This window comes from Marmota monax, unplaced genomic scaffold (genome assembly GCF_021218885.2).
Source record: "Marmota monax isolate L192 unplaced genomic scaffold, Marmota_monax_Labrador192_F-V1.1 WCK01_AAM20220418_F8-fsc00024, whole genome shotgun sequence".
In the NCBI taxonomy this organism is placed as follows: Eukaryota; Metazoa; Chordata; class Mammalia; order Rodentia; family Sciuridae; genus Marmota; species Marmota monax.
Genome location: NW_026695224.1, coordinates 35,402,306 through 35,423,505, shown reverse-complemented (window position 1 = coordinate 35,423,505; position 21,200 = coordinate 35,402,306). Strand labels below are relative to the sequence as shown.

The window sequence follows — 21,200 nt, the reverse complement described above, 5'->3', positions numbered from 1 at the left end:
AGCAGCCCTAACTCCAGCCTGAGTCCAGGGGGAGAGGGTCGTCCTATCCCCTCCGTGCCCGCTCCTCCTCCCTCTCCAGAGAGAGAAGACAAGTGCCCGGCGGCTGATAGGACAATCTGGGGCAGAGGCAATGTCTTCCTAGGGAGGCCCGGGGGAGAGAGCTGGGACCCATCAGCACAGTACGATAAGGGGCCGCCGAAACGTTAGCAAAAATATTTAGACAATAACCGAAGTATCAGAAAGGCGGGCGTATCTCTCAGAAATCAATCATCCTGCATGGTGTGTCTGGACGCTCGGCGCCAAGGCAGAGATAGGGCCTGCTGGGGAGATAAGGGTTAATCGAGGGTGGATTCTGCAGGAGACAGAGCAGGGAGCTGCTTCCTCTCAGCCCCTCGGCAAGGGCCCCAGCGGCGTCTGTGCTTGGCTCACTGCACTGGACACATCTTGGCCTGGGAGGGCTCCTGCCCTCGGCGGGTCTCGCCAGGCCCACCTGGCCTGGGGCCCAAGGGCAACCCTGGAGGGGGCAGGCGCCCGGGGAGGTTCCCGCGGGGAGGCTGTCTGGGAACCTGCAGGTCACTGGGGTGGGTGTCCTCCAGCTCTCCCCCTGCTGTTTGATCCTGGTCACTGGGGCAAGCCTTGAGCCTCTGGGGACTCAGTTTTGTCATCTGTAGAACAGGGGCAGTGGACCCCTCGGAGGGCGGGGCCACACGTGGATAGCATGTGGAGTGTGCCTGTCCATCCAGCAAGGGGCGCCCCAGGCCCAGCCCGGCCCTCCTGCCTTCGCCCTGGTCACTGCGTACAGGTTCTCGGGCGCAGTGGGAGTGCAGGGGTGGACCCCCAGAGCTTCTGTCCTGCCGCCCCCAGCTCCGCCTCTCAGCACCCTGTGTCCTGCGGAGCCTGCTCATCTCCATGCAGGCCCAGGGCAGCACCAAGCCTCCTCTCCCACACAGGGCTTCTGCTGTCACTCTAACAGGCCTGCACAGTGGCAGCCCACGGACGACCCTGCCAGGGGCAGGCACTACCCTGGTTTCTCCCCTCTAAACCGCCTGGGCCCTGGTGGGTGGGCTGCGGTTGGCTACACTGCACAGACGGCTGGCTGCTCGGTCCCCGTCTCCTCCTTAGGCAGGCGGAGGGTCCCAAAGGCTGAAAAATGGAGGCTCAGGCTGGGCAGGGCCTTCCTGGGGTCCGCAGCAGGGACAGCTTGGAGCAGGGACAGCCTGGGTCCCCGGCAGCACCTGTGGCTGAAAGGCTGTGCCGGAGGCTCAGCAGCCTTAGCGAGGCTGCGTGTGAACCTGGAGAGGCCTGGCCCGGCTCTGACCCCCACTCGGCTGGAGGCGCTGTGAGCAGGGTCCCGGGCTGTGCCCTGTTCTTATTGTCAGACACTGCTGTGCCTGAGTCCTGGAGCCTCCCAGGGCCTCCCCAGGCTGAGATGGCCGCGCTGTCGGGTCAGAGTGGGCTACCACAGCCAGGGCAGTGTTCTGCTTTCAGGTGCTAGAGACGTCCCGCCCACGCAGCTCCATCCTTGCCTGCAGAGGGCGCCAAGAAGGCTGCCTCAGACCCTCAGGACCAAGAAACCCAAGATCGTGTGACACTGGCCAGTCCGTGCCTACCCTGGATCAAGCCACACCTGAGTACCACATCGGGAAATAAAAAGGGCTCAAGATGTGCCCACGTGCACAGGTCTGCAGCTGCTGCCCCCTGCTCTTGCCCAGTGTGCTCAGCGAGGGCTGCCTTCCTCAGTTGAGGCACATCTGGAAGGGACCTTTGTGGCCCAGCAAGAGACCAGCCTGACCCACCCTGAACAGGGGGACCTCAGAAGCAGACCCAGCAAATGCATGGGATGGGGTCTGCCTCAGAAGGCTCCGCCAGGCAGGGAGGCCTGTGACCAGAGCACTAGGTAGCGGGTCCCCAGCAGGATCGTCACTGCTGTCAGGAGGAGGCACGGAGGCTCCGGCCTCTCCAGGCCCTGCACTGTCCCAGCGAGGTGAGGCCCTCCTGCTGCTCCCTGGGATGCCTCTCCCGGCTGTGGCCCGGCCTCCCTGCCAGGGCTGAGGCTGGACCCCGTCCTGACGTCCCAGAGGTCCTGCGTCCCCCCCACCGCCAGTGCTCCCAGGACCTCAGGTCCCGTCTCCTGACAGGCTCTGCACCAATGGCCAGAGCTCCTGGCTGGGTCTAAGCCGGGCCTGGCTCTGGGGGGCCGAGGGGCCCACACCCTGGGCTGAACACTGCCCTGAATTCGTGGGTGGGCAGCGGCTCGGCGGGCTGGTCAGGGTGGGCTCCTTACCGGTTCTGCGGGCCGGGGGGACGAGGCTCTGGTCTGGATGCTCCCCTGGAACGGGCCCCAGGACAGGCCCTCGGCGAGGCTGAGTCGGGCCTGCACGCACCTCCGCCCGTCCCGCAGCACCGGCTCCAGCTCCTCTGCGGAGAGACGCGGGGTCAGGTGGGCCTGGTCGAGCGACGCCGTGGCCTCCCGCTGGGCCGCACCCATGTCCGCAGTCCCAGTCCCCCAAAGCAGCTGGGTTGGGGGACAGAGAGGGAGGGTGGCCGGAGTGGCGGTGACAGTGGCCAGAGCCCGGGGTTCTGGGGCAGCCTGGCCCTGGGGGGACTCTGGAGCACAGTGGCTGCGGACACAACGGCAGGGAGTCCTGTCAGCCACCTTCGCTGGGGAGGGGCTGTGGGACCCGGCGACACTGCAGGGCCCTGAGGGGCTCAGGGTGGCCTCGGTGTGCCTGGGCACAGGGACGGAGGGATCAGGGCCGTGAGGGGAGCTCATCCTGGATCAGAGGGGCCGAGGGGGCAGCTGGCGGCCGCGCAGGGCATGGCCACACGGCTCCCAGAGCCTCTGGGGGGCGCTGTGTCCTGAGCCTGCGGCTTCTGGCCTCCAGAGGCGAGGGACGGGAGAGGGACATTTTCACCGTCTTCACCTCACATTGCTCATGTGTGGGTGGCCACAGGACGCTCACGTGCCTGGCTGTCACCTACCCTCCCCGAGCCTCGGCCTCCTGGCTGGACAAGACTGTGGTGGCCACTCCCTTGGCGGGCGGTGCCTCCCTGGCCGGCCACCTCGTGCCTCACCTGCCACGGGGTTGCCAGGTCCACGGAGGCCTCACATGGCCTGGCCCAGTCCCCTGGCCGAAGTGCCGCGGCGGCCCGGCTTCCTGGAGCCCCCTGGCAGCTGCGGCCTTAATGGGCGCGATCATCAGATAGCTGCTGCCTAATGGCAGAGATAAGGTGTGAATATGCCAGGAGGCCCGCGGGACGCTCCCCTGGGCCTTTGTCTTCCTCGGGCCAGATAAGATGGCAGCGGCCCAGCACCCGGAGGGAGGGCCCCTTATCAGTGCGAGGAGAGAAGAGCCAGGGGCTGGAGGGCCTCGAGGTGGGCTCTACTCTGCTCGTGTGGCCCACCCCAGCCTCCACAGCCCACCCAGGATGCCGGGGGCCTGGCCTCTCCAGACTTGGCACAGAGTGGACACTAGAATGGGCATCGTCGGGGTTGGGAGGAAGCCTGGACAGTACCGTGTGGCCTCAGGGGAACACATTATCCCTGCTCTGATGAGGAAACTGAGCCCTGAGAGGCCCCCGGATGGCAGTGGGTCCAGGTCTACCCAACACCTGACTGCAGGTGGCCCACGCTGTCCCCGCGTCCTGGCCTTATCTATGTCTCTGGTCCCCACTGGCCGGCCATCAGGGGACCCAGGGGAGGGCTCACAGGTGCCCACTTGCCCATCAGTCTGTACAGCCCCCCCTCCCCCCAGTGAAGCACCCATGTGCCCGGGCCCTGCTGGGGCCCCACAGGGACAAGCAAAAGAGTCCCCACAGACTCAGCATGTGAGGAGCGAGGCAGCTGGCCCGGGGCACCCAAGGGCGAGGTGTGGACAGTTCAGCCCCCTCTCCCAGCCTGCAGTGTCCACGGGCCCCTGCCTGTCACACCGTGGCCAGGAGAGGGCCCTGGGCCTGTCTTGCCCAGCCTGGTGGGGAGGTGCAGGAGTCAGAGCCGGGGCCCCGCCTGCCGCTCTGCCTAATCGGAGCCTGCGGCCATGGCCAGCCTCCCAGATAGCAGTGTGGCCAGCGTCTCCCACGGTGGCTGTCCCGCTTCCCGGGTATCAGCCCCACCAGAGACGGCTGGTGCTGATAAAGACAGCAGCTCCCCGGCCTGGGCAGGACCCGTACCAGGGCTTGCTGGGGCCAGTAGAGGACAGGGGTCCTGCGGAGCCTAGCTGGTGGGGCTGGGGACCTACACTGGTCATCACCATGCCCACCTCCCTGGCCAGGGCCCAGATGGCCATCTGAAGGCTGTGCATTGAAACGTCACCTCCTGTGGGTGGCCGCAGGGCCACACAGGCACCTGGACGGTGAGGGAGCACAGTGGCCTCAGCCTCAGTTCATCCCAGGGCCTTGTGCAGGGACAGCCCCTGCCACTGTCCAGAGGCCTTGGTGATGTTCAATGTCCAGTGCTCAGACTACCTCTTTGTCCCCTCAGTCCTGCCCCAGCCTGCCTCATCCAAAACACGGTCCGGACATTAGCGCCCCGGTGGCTCCCTTCCCAGCCAGAGGCACACTGCATCTGGACAGTGGGGCTGGCCGAGGCCGCAAGCTCCTGGCAGCTGGCACCTTGTGGGGCTCAGTCTCAGGCTGAGGACGAATGAGGACGAGCTGTGGGCAGGTGCCGCCTGGGGGGAGCTGGCGGGAGACTAGTGGGCACAGATGGCCAGTGAGCCCAGGGGCCCGAGGAATGACTGCAGCTCAGAAGGTGCGTGGGGCTCACGCAAGTCGCAGCCTCATGGGGCCACAGCCGGTGACTGGACGCCTGTCCCCCGTTACCCCAGCTGAAGACCAGGCAATGCCTCTGCCCAGGAGTGCCCGTCCTGCCACAATCCCTGGCGAGTGAGTGCCTGGAGAAGAGGGGCTCAGAGAGGACAAGCAACCAGCCCCAGGGTGCCCAGCAGGTGTGGGGATTTGAACCAGAGCCCCAGCCCTGCTCACAGCCAGGACTCCACACCCACTGCCAGGCACTGTGCCGTCTTGTGGCTGTCCCCTCGGTTTCCCGTCTGCAGACTGGCCTCCTCTGAGGTGGCCCAGCCTGTGCTGCCCACCGGGGGCTGGACCCCCACTCCAGGCGCAGCACCAGGACAGGGCTGAATCACACAGATGGACAGCGTCTGCCCCGCCAGCATCTTCCCGGAACCGAGGGAGAGGCTGCAGGCTTGGTTGATGTGACGTCCGCGTCCTGGGGTCTCAAGCCCTGATGACACCCGGGACTGTGGAGCCCAAGGCAGGCAGCTCCCTGGCCAGCAGGGAGCCCTGGGCAGGGCCGGGCAGGACAAGCAGGCTGCCGCGGGTCCTGCCTCGCGGGCTGGTGCCCGTGTATGCTCCGCCCGAGGCTCCCCTCGCCCTGCACAGGCTGGCGTCCCCGGGGGTCGCCTGGCTGCCACGCTGGGCACACGCGACCTATCACCCCAGACACACAGTGGGTAAAGCCTGGGGCTCCTCTGCTGTGACCTTGGGCCACTGGGTCCTGTCCCTAAGGCCGGAGAGCCCTGATGCCGCTGTTCCACAGCACACACAGTTCCCAGCCCTGGGGTGGCCCTCTCCCCTGGGCACGGCAGCGGCTGTGGGAGGCCCAGAAAGTGCCACACGTGGCTTATGGTCAGGTAGCCAGGAGTGGACCAGTCGGACAAGACCACTGCGCACTCAGCCCACCCTCCTTCCGGCCTCCCCCCTGGCCCCGCTGGCCTCCTTGTCCCAGGCCTCCTCGTCCCTGCTGGCGGCTTGCAGGCTGTGGGTGAGCTTGGGCTCCCTCCTGTACCTGCCAGGCCCTGTCTCCTGCTGCAGTCGGCCTCTTGAGCACAAAGTCCAGCTGCCTGAAGCCCCCGCCCTGAACAGTGGGCTCTGTGGTCGGCATGTGGGTGCCCACCGGTGCCCAGTTATCTAATCGGCCATCACCCCTGCCCGCCCCGCCCTGTGGCCCGCAGGCCAGCTGGGGAGCGGCCCTATCTCAGGGATCGCACTGTTTGCCTTTGATAGAAGTCAGAAAAAGAAAGAAAAAGGAGTGCGGGGGAGGGAGGAAAGTCCCAGGCTGGCAAGGTTCTAGAAGACTCTGGGTGTGGGCAGAGTGGGCATGCCTGGGAGGCCAGCAGGCAGACTGTGTGGACCCCAAGGACACTTGCTTCCACCCCGTACAAACATGAAAGCAAGGCCCAGAAAGGGCAAGCGACTCCCTAAGGCTACACAGCCGACTGGGAGGTGGGGATCAGCTGGGCTGAGTACTCCCTGGATCAAACCACACCTGAGCACCATGTCAGGATAGGAGAGGGGCCTGCACCGGATTCCAGTTCTGTCCCTGTGGCCACAGCACCTCTGGAGAGGCCCTGCCCATTGCAGGCCACAAGCTCCCCAGTGACTATCGGGAGCAGCACAGCGTGGGAGGATATGGGGAGAGTGGCCGTGTCCCCTGCTCTCCACTGAAGGCCTGTAGAGGGGCCAAGGACTTTCCCGAGGCTGCGCGTCCAGCAGGAAGCAAGCAGAGCGGAGCCCAGGCTGGCCCCAGCCCAGTGAGCGAGCGGCCTCGCTCAGCGAATCCCACTCCTCAGGCAGCTGGCGAGGAGGCTGCTCTGCGGCCCCCCACTCAGAGCCTCTGAGCTGGGCAAGGGGGCGCGAGGGAGCCCAGGTGGAGGGCCTGATGTGACCGCTCTGCAGAGGACAGGCCGCAGGAACTGCTGGCACCGGGCAGGAGCACCAGCAAGGGAGGCGGAGCCCCTCCAAGGCCGGGACTGGCCCTCGGAGAGCCCGGTTCCCACCCTGCCCCAGGGGGCCTGGAGTGCTGGGGAGGGTCTGTGTTGCCCACCTGCTGTATGCAAACACGGGTCAGCGGTCATCACCGAGACTCTGACCTTCATGCCATTTAGGATTCTAGCTGAGCTGGGAAACTGGACCCTGGGCTCCCGTAGGCCATGAGAGGCCTGGAGCCCAGGACAGTGCACGTCCTGCCCACCTGCTGTGCTGACCATCACGTGGGCATGCCTCATTCAGTGGTCAGTCTTGGTCACTATTATCAAGAACTGGGTGCTGTGGACATGACCATGGACAGCCCACTACCGGACACAGTGCCCCTCTGCAGCAACAACTGTGGCTCTCGCCTGCCCGCCCACCCAGCCAGGTCTGCTCAGTGTCTGTACCTCTGGGCTGGGCACTGCCCCGGGTGGAGCAGGCAGGTGGGTGACATTCTGGGAACTGATGGCTGCAAGATGGTGCGCAGCGGTGCTAGGGCTGTGGGTGCAGGTGCAGCGCTTGCCACGGCCTGGGCTGGGAGGGCTGGCCCACAAGGTGCTGCCTGGACGCGGGAGCCTCGGCAGCCCAGTTCTGCCTGTGTCCAAGCGGCCTCCTGCGCACGGGAGCAGTGAATCCTGTCTCAGGGTTCCAAGTGTGGGCACCTCCATGGGGCACTGGGAGCCCCGTCTCCCTTGTGAATTGTCTGCCCACTGGACTGCTGGCCCTTGAAGGTGGCCAGTCGTGCCTGGACACAGTGCAGTGGCTGTGCTTGAGGTCGGGCAGCTGGCTGGGCGCGAGGGCCTGGGCCTGTCCCTCTGCTCTGCCCACCCCCAGCCCCTGGGAGCTGCAGAGGCTGAGCTCTCCGGGCTCAGCCTCCTGCTCAGGCGGCCCAGAAGGGGCAGGTTCGCTGTCAAGCTGCCCGTCACGGGCATCGTGGGGCAGCAGGCAGGAGGCTTGGCCAGGGTCTGGGGCAACTGGAGTCTGCTGTGGATCGTCTGCAGGGCTGGGGCCAGGGCACGGGGGCTGCCTGTGCTGCAGCCCGGGCTCCACCCGCCCTGGGCCTGTGAACCCTCCCAAGCCCCGGGGCACCGGGGGCCAGTATTGATTTCTGACGCGACACCAGCCTGTGATATCGGCTGAACCCTGGCCCCGGAGACCGGCAGAGCGGGTCCACCTGGGCTGAGCAGGCTGCACAGGGCAGGGCTGCTCCCTGACCGGGGACTGCAGGGGGCATGTGGGGCAAGGCCCTATCTCCCTCCAGAGGGGCCTGCTGGGCAGTGGGCCTTGCTGAGGTCCATCGCCCTGACTGGGGTGGCACAGGGCCCCAGATACCTCCACAGCCCAGGGCAGCTGGCCCAGCAGGAGGAGCCTCAGGGCCTACGGACCTGCGGCCCTCCATGGCCCCCTGGGCTCTGAGGCCTGGCCCTGGGCTGGGTGCCTGCTCCCCTGGCCTGCCTTGGGCTGTCCGGCTTGGGGTGTGAGAGGAAGTGCTGCTCTGCTCTCTCTGGCCATTACCAGCCGGGGTGCCCAGCCCCTGCCCTGTGGGCCCATGTCCCTTCCTCTTCTTGGGCCCATCCTGGCCAGCCTGCCCTGTGCCCAGTGCTGGTCAGGGCAACCTGCTGCTCTGCTCGCGTGCCCTCTGGGCATTGCCTCTAAATAGGCAGGAGAGTGGGCTTGAGGGCCAGCGAGGGTCTGGTCAGTGGCCAGAGGTTCCAGGAACACTCCTGCCGCTCTGAAGCCTCAGGAGGGTCACAGTGCTCCCAGACCCCACAGCATGGGCTGGTCACTGGGCTCTGCCAGGGGAGGGTCCAGCAGAGTGTGTCTGGGGAGCAGACTCTGGGGGACCAGGGCCTCTCCTCTGGGAAGAGCCATCCTGGTTCCAGAGGAGCAGGTGGCTACTTTCGTGGCCTTAGCTCCATCAAGACGAAGAGATGGAGGGTCAGCGAGGACCTGACCACTTGGTAAGACGGGTGACTGGGAGCTCAAACCCAGGTTCCCCACAGGGCTGTCCTTCCTTGAGAGGGACTGGGAAGAAGGACACCCAGGTGTGAGCAGGTCACTATCTGGGAAGGGGGTGGCCTGGAGGGCCTGAAAGATGGGTCCTGCCCCAGGCCCAGCCCTCTCCTGCTGTGCCTCTGCCAGGAACCTCAGGGGTCCCCGGGGTCCCCCAGATCAAGCATCTGGCCCGCCTGTCCAGCAGAGCCGGGTGGTGGCCACTCCCTAAGGCCTTGAACCAGGAGCAGGGCGCTGCTCCCACCCCTTAGCAGCCTAGTGCTGGCCAGAGCAGGGGCCTGTCCTTTCAGCCCACAGGGCCGAGCCCTGGGGGGGCCGTGGGCAAGGAACCGGCCACAGGCACAGGGCGGCCACGGGGGCAGGAGGTCCAGGGAGGGGTTTCCAGTTCCTTCCTGTCCTCTCGCAGAAATTTTGCGGGATGAGAAGAAGGCAAAGCAGCCTCCCTGTCTCCCTCGGGACGGGCTGCCAGGTCACCTGCGCTGTCCACGGCCAGTCAGTGTTCCAGGGAAGACTCCTGGAAGTCTGGGGTAGGTCCTGAGCTCAGGCAGCCAAGTGCGGGCTGTCACCAGACCATGTGGCCAGGACGGGGTTGGGAATCCCACCGCACCTGCCCGAGGTGAGGGACAGGCCGAGGGACCAGGACGGCCAGCTGGGCAGGGGTGGGCAGGCCCCGTGAGACATAGTAAGTCTGCGATAGCATCTCACCTCGTCTCAGGCCCTTTCGTGCAGGATATGACCAGCCCTCGAGCCGACGGCGGACCCTTTGTCCCATCTCTGGGGACCGATCTTATCAGTGGAGTCCACGGTCATCGTAATGGAAAAACGCAGCGAGGAAATCAAAAGTTACGGGGAGAGGGAGGAGCAATAAATAGATAAACAGAGCGTCCTACGGCGGGCCGGCCAGGGCCTCAGAGGGCACCGCCGAGCCCTGGGAGGTGGCGGGCAGTTCCTGGGCCCAGTCCACGTACCAGCCTGCCCACTGGCATGAGGGCAGTGCTGCTGTGACTGGGCAGGGTGGAGAAGGAGCCAGACCTGGGGACCTGGGGACCTGGGGACCGAGCCGAGCCCCTCCAGGGAGGGCCGCCTGCGCCCACTGGGAGGAGGCCCAGGTGTTGTGGGGCCCAGCACAGCCCGGGCAGCCAGGACCTGACCTGAGCCCAGATGGGGAGGGTGCCCACGTGGGTATTGGCCCGCCTCTGCTGGCCTTGCCCATGTGACCCACACGGACCAGGAGACCTGAGCCTGGCCTGCACAGCAGACCATAGGTCTGCGGGACGTGGGGGGCGCTGGAGGCAGGTCTGCGGGGCCAGGGCCCACGAGCCAACCTGCCACCGGCAGTAACGGTGCTGGCCACGGTGACCCTGCAGGGACAGCCATGCCTGAGGACAGAAGCACAATGGCCGCGTGGGGGAGGGGGCTGGGGCACTGAGGTGCTGCACGAGTGGCCACAGCAGGGGCAGCTCACGGAGGGCACAGGGATGGCGCTGGTGGCACCGTGGGTGCAGTGGGGGGTGGTTTCCAGCTGGGCCCAATCTGTGCCCATCTTACTCCAGAAGCCGTGAGCTCGGAGGGGTGAGAGACACCCCCGGCCTCAGCACGGGGACAGCAGGGGACAGCAGGGGTGTCTGGAGCGCAGCAGCGGGGCTCCCCCAGGCGGGGCTGGCCTGTGCACTGTCTGGGCCTGCTGTGGGGACAGCTGGCTGGGCAGGAAGCGGTGGGAGGGCGGAGGAGGAAGCGGCTTGATTAGCGCCCGTGGCCAAGATAGGCCGCCCTGGCCACAGATAGTGGCTCCGGAGGTGGGTGAGGTCAGCAGGCCACCCGCGGCACGCAGCCAGGCCAGGCCTCTGCCACAGATACGCTCCCTGCTGGGCGTCCAGCTGTCCATTCACCCTGTCTGCAGGGTGTCCACAGAGAGCCCCTTGGGACTGGGCCTGTAGGGATGGTTGTCAGGTCCCGGGAGAGGCTGGGTCCAGGCTGCCATGCCCTGGGCCTGGGTCTCCTCAGTGCTGCTGCCAGGCCTCGGTGCTCTCCAGTCTCTGGGCCTCCCTGTCCCTGGCCTGTCCCATGACAGCCAGTGGACCCCTCCCCTGAGCGAATTGCCCGGCTCCCTCTGCCCTGTGCTCAGTTCCCTGTGTCCCTGCCTGGCTTTCGGAGCCTGCTGCCCCAGCTCTGCCCGTGAGCTGCTCCCCGGGTGTCGGTGGCCCCCCCAGCCTGCCGAGCCCTCATGCAGCGCGGAGGACCGGGCGGTCCTGCTCCCCTGGCCCAGGGTGCACTTCCCGCCCTTCCCTGTGACCGTGGGCTGCAGTGTCCTGGCATCCTGGGTGGGGCTGCCCACCTGACGCCCTGAGTGGCAGTGTGGGGGACAGTGACGGGTCTGGCCGGGGCCCTGGCCCTTCCCACAGGCCCTGGACCCTGAGGCCCAAACGCCCTTGTTGAGGGCGGAGATGGAAGTTGGCTCCGGGGCTTAGGCAGCCGGCCGTCCAGCACCCCTGACCTACCTGGCTGAAGCCTGTGGCCTCTGAACTCTGATCCAAGAGCACAGGCGGCATGAGGCCTGGCCTGAGCTGCCGTCCCTCTTTACCCTGCCCTCGGACTCCGCCAGGCACCCCGTCACCGGCAGGACGGCCTTTCCAGCTGGATGCGGCCCCGTTGGCCTCACCCTCCCACGCACAGCAGGGGCTCCTGGGGGCCGGTCTGTGTGGCCAACGGACCACCGGCCCTCCTGCCCGGGCCCTCTGGCCTGTGTCCCCTGCGCACCCGGAGGCGGGCCATCTGTTCTCCCTGCCCCCAGGGCGTGTGCCCCGCATCTGGGCGAGGAAGTGCAGGCTGCAGGAAGGGTCCCTCCCAGCCTCTCAGTTTGCTGGGCCTGAAGGGCGGTCAGGGCAGGCGCCAGCCGCCAAGGGTCTGCGAGGAACAGGACTCTCCAGGGGGCCTGGGGACCCTCGGGACACCCAGGAGAGGTGGCTCCCCGTCCAGCTGCAGGGCCTGGCCTCTGCAGCTGACCCCAGGCTGACCCCTGTCATCTGCCAGCGCCCCCTCCCCCGCCTGTTAATCTAAGACAAATAGGTCTATCGCCGGCAACGCCAGGCCGCGATAACAAAATAGCTGAAATGATTTTTCCCACCCACACATGCTGGCCAGCATATCGGCCCATCTCCCGGGCTGTCCATCAGGACAGGCCGTCCTGCCCCAGCCGCCCGCTGCCCGATAAGGAGCCTTGAGGTTCACGTGGAGACTCGGGCCTGTGAGATCAGTCAGCCGGGCGCAGCCCCGATAACCAGCCCGACGCCCAGCTCACGCTCCACGGGACGTTCCCAGCCTCCAGCAGCCAGGGACCCCGGGAGGGGGTCAGGACTGGGCCTGGGCAGGAAACGGACAGCAGACTCCTCTGGCCCATAGGACTGCACCTCTGCCCTGGACCCCAGATGCTCTGGCCCTGGCCCCTTCTCCAGAGGCAGCTGACCAAATGCCCCCCAAGCCCTTCAGAATCTTCACTTTATAGCCAAGAACTCAGGGCCTCAGTGGGGGGCAGCTCTGCAGCAGAGCACCTGGTCAGTGTGTGCAGGCCCTGGTTCCATCTCCAGCACCATGAAGAAAATCAGAACACGAGGTTCATCCTTGCCGTGCAGTCCCAAGCCCAGACCTCCCCATTTCTCCCATCCCCACCTGGCCTCTGAGGCTCCAGCCGCACGGTGCCATTTGAACCTCAGGCCCTTTGCATATGCTGGCTCTGGCACAAATGCCTACCCCACTCTAATCTGTCCTTGGGGCATCGGCTTAGAGATGGGGGTTGGGGCCCTCTTACGGTGCTACTATCCACCACAAATCACACTTGGTCTGACCTCGGGCATCCCCTCTGCTGACCACGGTTCCCAGGGACAGTTGCCTTCCCACCTCTGCCTTTAGGGTTGGGCTGGAGCCAGACAAAAAGCACCTCTTAGGGTCCGGCCAGTGCTGCCAGGAGTGGCCCAGGCCCTCAGAGGGCCTGGTGGAAGGGACATGCTGCCCGTTCCATCTCTCCTCAAGCCTGCCCCAGCCCCAGCCCATGGAGTCTGAGGGAGCCCCACTCTGCCCTCCTTCCTCAGGGAGGCTCTCGTTATGGGCCCAGGGTCATGGCCAGCCGTGGCCAGCCGGGTCCTGCTCAGAGAGGCAGCCCATCTCCCACCTGCTGACCACACCCTTTCCGAGGCCCGTTTCTCAAGGGCCAGGCAGGAGACCCCCCACCCTCAGCAGGCCCTCTGTGCTGACCCAGGGCAGCGGGCCACTGTGGGGTGCTCAGGCGGCTCTCCCAGGGCCTGCCCCTCATGTCCAGAGAACCCTGGCACCTAGAGCTCTATCTAGGGATGGCCAAGGGGATCTTCCTGGGTCAGGTGATGCATCCCCAGAGCCAACCCCCTGGGCATGGAGTGGGCACGTGGACACCTAGGACATGTGCACCTGCACTGCACTCTGCCCGACCTCAGGGTGGACCACACGTCCTAGTACCCTTCCTAACAGGCCCTGTCCACCTCGAGGCTCTGCCCAAGTTCTGTGAACATGGACAGAGGCTCCCAGGAAGGGGCTCCAGGCCCTGAAGAACTTGTGGGCTGCAGGGACCCTTGCCGAGGCCCTGGCCCCCAACTCCTCCTGGGCCCTCCAAGTGCCACCTGGCAGAGCTGGCAGGGACCCCGTGGGTCTCCCTACTCCCATCCAGCTCCTCTGCTGAGGCCTCAGCTGACCTTCCCACCTGGGAGTCAGGGCCAGAGCAGGAGGGAGGCTTGGCCAGCACAGGTGGGTGGCCGGGGCACAGTCTGGGACCTCCGGGCCACACCAGGGACCTGGCCAGGCCCGTTCCCCGAGTCCTCTGCCCTGGTGGAGGAGGGTGGCCAGTCACAGTCCCACTGAGGCTGGGAGGAGATCCTGGACCTCTGGGCCTGGCCCTGCTGGCCCCAGCCCCTTCATCTGCTACTGGACCAGGCCAAGGGATAACAAGTACTGCCTCAAGACAGAAGCCAAGCAAGGCCAAGGTGGTGTGGGCCAAGGTGGTGAGGACCAAGGTGGTGAGGACAAGGTGGTGTGGGCCAAGGTGGTGAGGACAAGGTGGTGAGGACAAGGTGGTGAGGACCAAGGTGGTGAGGGCCAAGGTGGTGTGGGCCAAGGTGGTGAGGGCCAAGGTGGTGTGGGCCAAGGTGGTGTGGGCCAAGGTGGTGAGGGCCAAGGTGGTGAGGACAAGGTGGTGTGGACAAGGTGGTGAGGACCAAGGTGGTGAGGGCCAAGGTGGTGTGGGCCAAGGTGGTGTGGGCCAAGGTGGTGAGGGCCAAGGTGGTGTGGGCCAAGGTGGTGTGGGCCAAGGTGGTGAGGACAAGGTGGTGAGGACCAAGGTGGTGAGGGCCAAGGTGGTGAGGGCCAAGGTGTTGAGGACAAGGTGGTGTGGGCCAAGGTGGTGAGGACAAGGTGGTGTGGACAAGGTGGTGTGGGCCAAGGTGGTGAGGACAAGGTGGTGTGGGCCAAGGTGGTGAGGGCCAAGGTGGTGTGGACAAGGTGGTGTGGGCCAAGGTGGTGAGGACAAGGTGGTGTGGGCCAAGGTGGTGAGGGCCAAGGTGGTGTGGACAAGGTGGTGTGGGCCAAGGTGGTGAGGACAAGGTGGTGAGGGCCAAGGTGGTGAGGGCCAAGGTGGTGAGGACCAAGGTGGTGAGGACCAAGGTGGTGTGGGCCAAGGTGGTGAGGGCCAAGGTGGTGAGGGCCAAGGTGGTGTGGACCAAGGTGGTGTGGACAAGGTGGTGTGGGCCAAGGTGGTGAGGACCAAGGTGGTGTGGACAAGGTGGTGTGGGCCAAGGTGGTGAGGACCAAGGTGGTGAGGACAAGGTGGTGAGGGCCAAGGTGGTGAGGACAAGGTGGTGAGGGCCAAGGTGGTGAGGACAAGGTGGTGTGGGCCAAGGTGGTGTGGGCCAAGGTGGTGAGGGCCAAGGTGGTGAGGGCCAAGGTGGTGAGGGCCAAGGTGGTGAGGACCAAGGTGGTGAGGGCCAAGGTGGTGAGGGCCAAGGTGGTGTGGACAAGGTGGTGAGGGCCAAGGTGGTGTGGGCCAAGGTGGTGTGGACAAGGTGGTGAGGACCAAGGTGGTGAGGACAAGGTGGTGAGGGCCAAGGTGGTGTGGACAAGGTGGTGAGGACCAAGGTGGTGAGGACAAGGTGGTGAGGGCCAAGGTGGTGAGGGCCAAGGTGGTGTGGACAAGGTGGTGAGGGCCAAGGTGGTGAGGGCCAAGGTGGTGTGGACAAGGTGGTGAGGACCAAGGTGGTGAGGACAAGGTGGTGAGGGCAAGGTGGTGAGGGCCAAGGTGGTGAGGACCAAGGTGGTGTGGACCGAGGTGGTGAGGGCCAAGGTGGTGAGGGCCGAGGTGGTGTGGACCGAGGTGGTGAGGGCCAAGGTGGTGTGGACAAGGTGGTGTGGGCCAAGGTGGTGAGGGCCAAGGTGGTGAGGGCCAAGGTGGTGAGGGCCAAGGTGGTGTGGGCCAAGGTGGTGAGGGCCAAGGTGGTGAGGGCCAAGGTGGTGAGGACCAAGGTGGTGTGGACAAGGTGGTGAGGACAAGGTGGTGAGGGCCAAGGTGGTGAGGGCCAAGGTGGTGAGGGCCAAGGTGGTGAGGGCCAAGGTGGTGAGGACCAAGGTGGTGTGGACAAGGTGGTGAGGACAAGGTGGTGAGGACAAGGTGGTGAGGGCCAAGGTGGTGAGGGCCAAGGTGGTGAGGGCCAAGGTGGTGAGGACCAAGGTGGTGTGGACAAGGTGGTGTGGACAAGGTGGTGAGGGCCAAGGTGGTGAGGGCCAAGGTGGTGTGGACAAGGTGGTGTGGGCCAAGGTGGTGAGGGCCAAGGTGGTGTGGGCCAAGGTGGTGTGGACAAGGTGGTGAGGGCCAAGGTGGTGAGGGCCAAGGTGGTGAGGGCCAAGGTGGTGTGGGCCAAGGTGGTGAGGACAAGGTGGTGAGGGCCAAGGTGGTGTGGACCAAGGTGGTGTGGACAAGGTGGTGTGGACAAGGTGGTGAGGGCCAAGGTGGTGTGGACAAGGTGGTGTGGGCCAAGGTGGTGAGGACCAAGGTGGTGTGGGCCAAGGTGGTGAGGGCCAAGGTGGTGTGGGCCGAGGTGGTGAGGGCCAAGGTGGTGAGGACAAGGTGGTGTGGACAAGGTGGTGTGGACAAGGTGGTGTGGGCCAAGGTGGTGTGGGCGTGGACCCTCATAGCTCTGTCCAGCCATCTAGTTTCTACTGGCCTTACCTGGGGAGGCTGGGGGAGCGGGACACGGTGTGTCCCCACTGCCCAGGACCTGGCTGCTGGGACAGCAGTGGCAGACTCTGGTTATGGCTCTTGGCCTTTGCGTGTCAGAATCACACAGCCATCCCTCCATCACCCCAGTCCCTTCAGAAACAGCTCAAACCTCCCTGCCTGAGCACCCTCTCCTTTCCAGGTGGACTCCAGGCTCGGGGTCAAGGGAGACCAGGTGGTGGCCAAGCGAGGGTAGCCCTAGAGCCCAGGGCCAGGGGAGGCTGTGCCACACGGGCCTGGCGGGGCCCTGCTCCAGTGCTGGCTCTGCTCAACCTCAGGTCCACCAGGCCCACCCTGTCCTCACTGCCCCTGCTCAGGCTTGGACCCCCGTGCCCCAGCTCTGAGCCTGGCCCTCCTGGGGCGTCTGACGGCAGGATCCCGTCTCACCCTGAAAGGCTCCTCACGGTCATCCTGGGGATGGTTACTCCTCACCCAGTGCACTGAGGGCAGGGCTGGTCTGGTCACCCCTACCTTGTGGCACACCACAGCCCACTGCAGCCTGTGGGCCTCTGCTCCGTCCCTGTGGCCCCAGACAGGTCTGCCACTGTCCCTGCTGCCCAGAGCAGGACATTGAGGCCACACTTTAGTGTCACCACATGGCTGGTTCTGCTGGAGGCTAAGATAACTGCTGCCATAGGGAGCAAAAGTGGCTTCCCCTGCCTGCGGTCAGCTGTCCAGGCATGAATGCAGGGTGCTCTCAGCCGCTGCAGGGTGTCCGCAAACCTGCCTCACACTCCCACGCCTAAGGAAGCCAGGGTGTCACAGGTGGATGACGAGCCCGAGGGCCCTAATGGGTCCCCTCATCACAGTGGGACAGAGCAGGAGACTGAGGTCCAGAGAGGTCAGCAGCCTGCCTGAGGGCACCAGGGCCTGGGCTCCTGCCTCAGATTCACCCACTGCTCTGGCTCGAAGCTGCAGTGCTCAGGAGCGACGCCACGGCAGCGGGCAAGGTGCAGAGCCTGATCCTGGAGTCTGAGGCCACAGGCACGAGGTGGGCAGGAGGGCATGGGACCACGCTGGCCACCCGCATGCCCCAGGAGCAGCACTCGAGTGTCTACGAAGCCCTGGCGTCCGAGGCCTCACTGTGCTGCCGTGTGAGTCCTCGGGGGGCTTCGGCCATCTGATCAAGGGCAGGACCACCAGGAGGCAGGACGGCCTCCTGACCCCACGGTCAGGAGGGAGGGACTCTGGCGGCTCTGCAGGGGCCGATGTCCACCTTCTGGGCCACACTGCACGGCAGCCCTGAGAGGCAGGTGTGAGGATGTCCAGACAGCGGAGGGCAGTGTGGACAGAGCACCTCCTGAGAGCTGAGCCCTGGACACTGGCTCTGGGATGTGACAGTCCCTCCCCGCAGCCAGCAGATGCAGTTGCACTGGAGTCCCACAGCCCTCCATAGAGACTGGCGGAGGGGCCTCCAGGGATGGCGCCCAGGCCAGGGGGTGCCCAGCCTGCACTGCAGCAGGTCAGGGGTCAAGGTAGAGACGGGGGAGACGGGGCTCGCACAGGACCGCGCAGAGTGGGGCCTGGGACAGAGGTGGGGCACCTTGGAGAGCCCGGCAGTCTGCAGGGTCAGCCACCGAGCTGGGCACTGCCCTCAGGCCCTGACCCTGGTGAAGCCCAATGTCGGCATGGGCGGCCCCGAGATAAGAGCCCACTGAGGCCCCCGGCTGCCCACCAGGCGATAAGCGCAGCCTGTGCGGGGCCTGATAGGCCGCGGCCACTGCAGCGGTTGGCCGGTGGCTGCTGATCAGCCCATCACTGCCCACTGCACAGAAATTCGTATCTGCGGGAGCCGATAGGGCGCCTCCAGCCCCGGGGATGCAAATAGTGCAGGAAACACGGGGGCGTAGCCCAGCCCCAAACCACGGCCCACCGCCACCCTGGCCCAGCCTTCCACAGACCGGCCTGCCGCCTGAGGGCTCTGACTGAGCAAGGGGACAGCCGATGCCCACGTGGCTGGGCAGGGAGGTGCTGAGGGCAGTGACGTCCACTAGCCGGCAGCCTGGGCTTGGGGCGCCTGGTGCTCTCAGATACTCCTTCTCCATCCCGCGCGGGGTCTCCTCCAGGAGTGGGGGCAACACTGCTGGGCTGCCCAGTGGCCATCGGGGTCCACAGCAGGCCATGCTGGCTGAGGGGATGCAGGGCGGTGGGAGGACAAGAGGCCCATCTCGCCACCCACTCAGGACGGGGAAGCGGACGGGAAGCCGGGCAGTCTGAGCGTAGGCCTGCTGCCCACCCCTGGCTCCCTCCTGTGAGGGGAAAGGTCCGCGTGGGACCCTGGGCTGTGAGACCTGAAGCTCTAGGCGTCCCCTAGAGGTTTCTGCCGGGTCACCCGGCCCTGCCCTGCCTGTCACTGGCTGCTGGGGTGGCAGAGGAGAGCCCTGGGGCCGCTGGCTGCGAGGACCCAGGGCCGCCTTGCCTGGCACCCTGCTCCTGGGCGGCCCCACACCCCATGGGGTGACGCAGTGTGTGGGTCTGGTCTCCACAGGCTGTGGGGCCACCACCCTGGTGTAGCCCCCAGGCCAGCACCCCCGCGCGCCGGCCACCCTGCCCACGTGGGCTGCCATCCATCAGTGCTCTCTGGAGAGCCCACGCGTCCCGTCAGGAGGCCTTCCTGGCCTCGCTAGCCTAGCCCCTGGGCCCCTCTGCCTCAGCAGAACCTTCCCGATGGCCAGCAGGGCCAGCCCTCTCCACGCGCCTTCTCCTCAGGTCGGCAACTGCTCCGCCAGGAGCCATGCACCCAGCCCCGCGCACCCAGCCCTGCGTGCGAGGCAGGTACTCGGCAAATGCCTGCAGCGTGCAGGGCTCCTCTTCTGATGCCCTCCTTGCCCGAGGACCTCACCTCTCGGCCTCCCTCCCTCACCGGCCAGCTCTGCAGGAGGCCTGGTACCCACCCCGAATGTGCTGCTGGGCCCAGTGCTGATTGACCGGGCAGCACCGCCTGGCTGCTGGCCTGTCCTACAGTCACAGGTCTATGGAATCTGCCAGTCCTGGAAGGGGTGGCCACAGGGACGTGTTCAGGACCTCTGAGGTCAGAGCTTGGCTCTGAGTGAGTCGCAGGGCAGGGGTGACGTGACCAGCCCTCGGGGACTTCCAGGCCCAGGCCTGACCCAGTTGGCAGCCAAGCCTGTCCTGGGTGGGGCTGCAGCCACTCAGGGTTGGGGTCCTCCCCTGCCCTACCCAGGGCACTGCAGGCTTGGAACCCAGCCCCTCTGTTGCGAAGCCTGGGCCCAGGTGGCTCTAGACACGCCCTTTTGAGTCCCTTCCTGGGGACAGGGTTTCTGCCACCACCACTTGCTCCTCGTTCCCAGCCAGGTCAGACCTGTCTTCCAGGAATCCTCCAGGTGACTCTCTGCCCCCGTGTGGCTGGGATCCAGACACCACCCGCTACACGGCCAGCTGCACAGGCCCCATGGACCTCCAGAGACTTAAGAACCGGGGGTGGCCCAGCTCCAGAAGCCGGGCCACGGCTGCCCTGGGGACCTGCTGGTTACCTGGCCCACTCCAGGGGCTGGCTGCTGCCGCGGCTGCCTCCTGAGACCGGGCCTCTGGCTCCTGCTCCTCCATCTCCTCAGGGCCTCCTGGGGACGTGGGGGTCGCTGGCTCTGAGGGTGGATTTGTGTCTGCAGAGGGGAAAACACCATCACATCCCTGCCGAGCCAGCCCCTGGGCACCGGGCTGCCCTTCCTGAGGCCGGGAGGGAAACTGAGGCCTCCTGGCTCAAGTTGGAGAGGATGAAGGGGACAGCCAGCATTCCCTCTGGGCCTTCTGAAACCCCTCACTGACTGCAGCTGCGACTGCCAGTCCAGCTGCTCTGGGTGACTAGAGCAGAGGCCACAGGTGTGCCAGGGCAGAGGCACGAGTGGCCCCCGGCTCCTGGTCTCTGCCGGCAGTGGCCCCTCCACCAGGCCCTGCACCCAATTCCAGCCCAAAGGGCATATTTGCCTTTCCAGCGGGGCCTGATAACCACCGGCCCCCAATCGATGCGCTCCCATAAAGCCCCCCGGTGACGTCACACGCCCGGCAGATTATTAATACCCGAGATAAGGGTGTGATTAACATCAAATAAATCAATCACGCAGTATAAAAGTCCTATTATTTTTGGCTATAAATCAAAGTGGCTGGCATTTGAGCTCCAGCCACCGGGAGGGAGCGCAGGCCCGCCTGAGCGCATAGGCTCCGCAGCCTTATCGCGCCCATCGCTGCGTTATCACCGGCCGGTGCCAGGTGCAGCCCTGGCTGTGTTTTCCAGCTCCTTCCCTGGCCCTGGCCCCGCCCCCGCCCCCTGTGCAGCCCCAGCTCCCAAATCAGATAAAGGGCCTGGCTCCCGGAAGGCCGGCCGGGCAAAGTCCACGGCAACCCGCCACATGCCCTTTGGCAGGTCTTGCCCGGCCCCTCCATCAGCACCCAGTGGTGCAGATGGTGACAGAGGCCGGGCAGCCTCCGGTGCTGCGGCTCCCAGATGTGCAGCCCGGGCTTGGGGTGATGTGCACAGCCCTGGGGCCAGGCCCCTCTGCTAGCTCTCCTGGGAGGGGAGTCTAGGTGAGCCCGGGGTGACGAGCCTGACTGGCTACGACTTTGGTGGCTCTGTGACCCCAGGGGCTGCTGCTGGCCAGTGGGGCTGGGGCCAGCCTGCTGGATGCAGTGATCTGGGCTAATGTGGGGGGACTCCGGCCTGTGGCTGTCCTGGGGACCCTGACACCTGGCCTGAGAAGTGCTGAGGCGGGGTTCCCAGGGCAAAGGGCCCACTCCTGGCCAGGGATCAAGGTCTGCCTGTGCTCTCCCATCCCTCCTCGGCACCCAGCTCCCGCAGACCACCTCGCACAGGCAGCACCACACACCCTGGGGTCTCTCTCCGGCCCCGACCCACCTGCACTCGGGTCATTCGCCCCCTCCCACCCTCCACCTGGCCGGGGTTGTGGCCACATCACCCTGTCAGAGGACAGTGAGGTGATTCAGACTGCAGGGAACCCGGCCTCCCTGGGGGGCGCTGTGTCCCCAGGACGGCTTCCTTCTCTGGAGCATGGGGACATGCCCTCCTGGTGCCTCCACCTCAGTGGCCCTTCTTCCTGCTGCCCCTGCCCCTGAGCAGGCTCCTGGGAGTCAGGCTGGTTCACTCCCAGGAGGGTAT

General features: G+C 66.0%; 1 protein-coding gene across 3 annotated transcripts in view; it reads right to left on the bottom strand.

Annotated features, from left to right (window-relative positions):
• Zfpm1 (zinc finger protein, FOG family member 1) overlaps positions 1-21,200 on the bottom strand; it is a 56,055-nt gene that overhangs the window by 11,947 nt on the left and 22,908 nt on the right. For 2 of the 3 annotated variants that reach the window (XM_046434594.2, XM_046434595.2), the window contains exons 3-4: positions 19,564-19,692; positions 2,285-2,418 (exon numbers count right to left, since the gene is read on the bottom strand). In XM_046434594.2, coding sequence (XP_046290550.1) covers positions 2,285-2,418; positions 19,564-19,692 — 263 coding nt within the window. Of the gene's footprint in view, positions 1-2,284; positions 2,419-9,486; positions 9,923-19,563; positions 19,693-21,200 lie in introns of those variants that run through there. The other variant, XM_046434596.2, reaches the window with a different exon arrangement.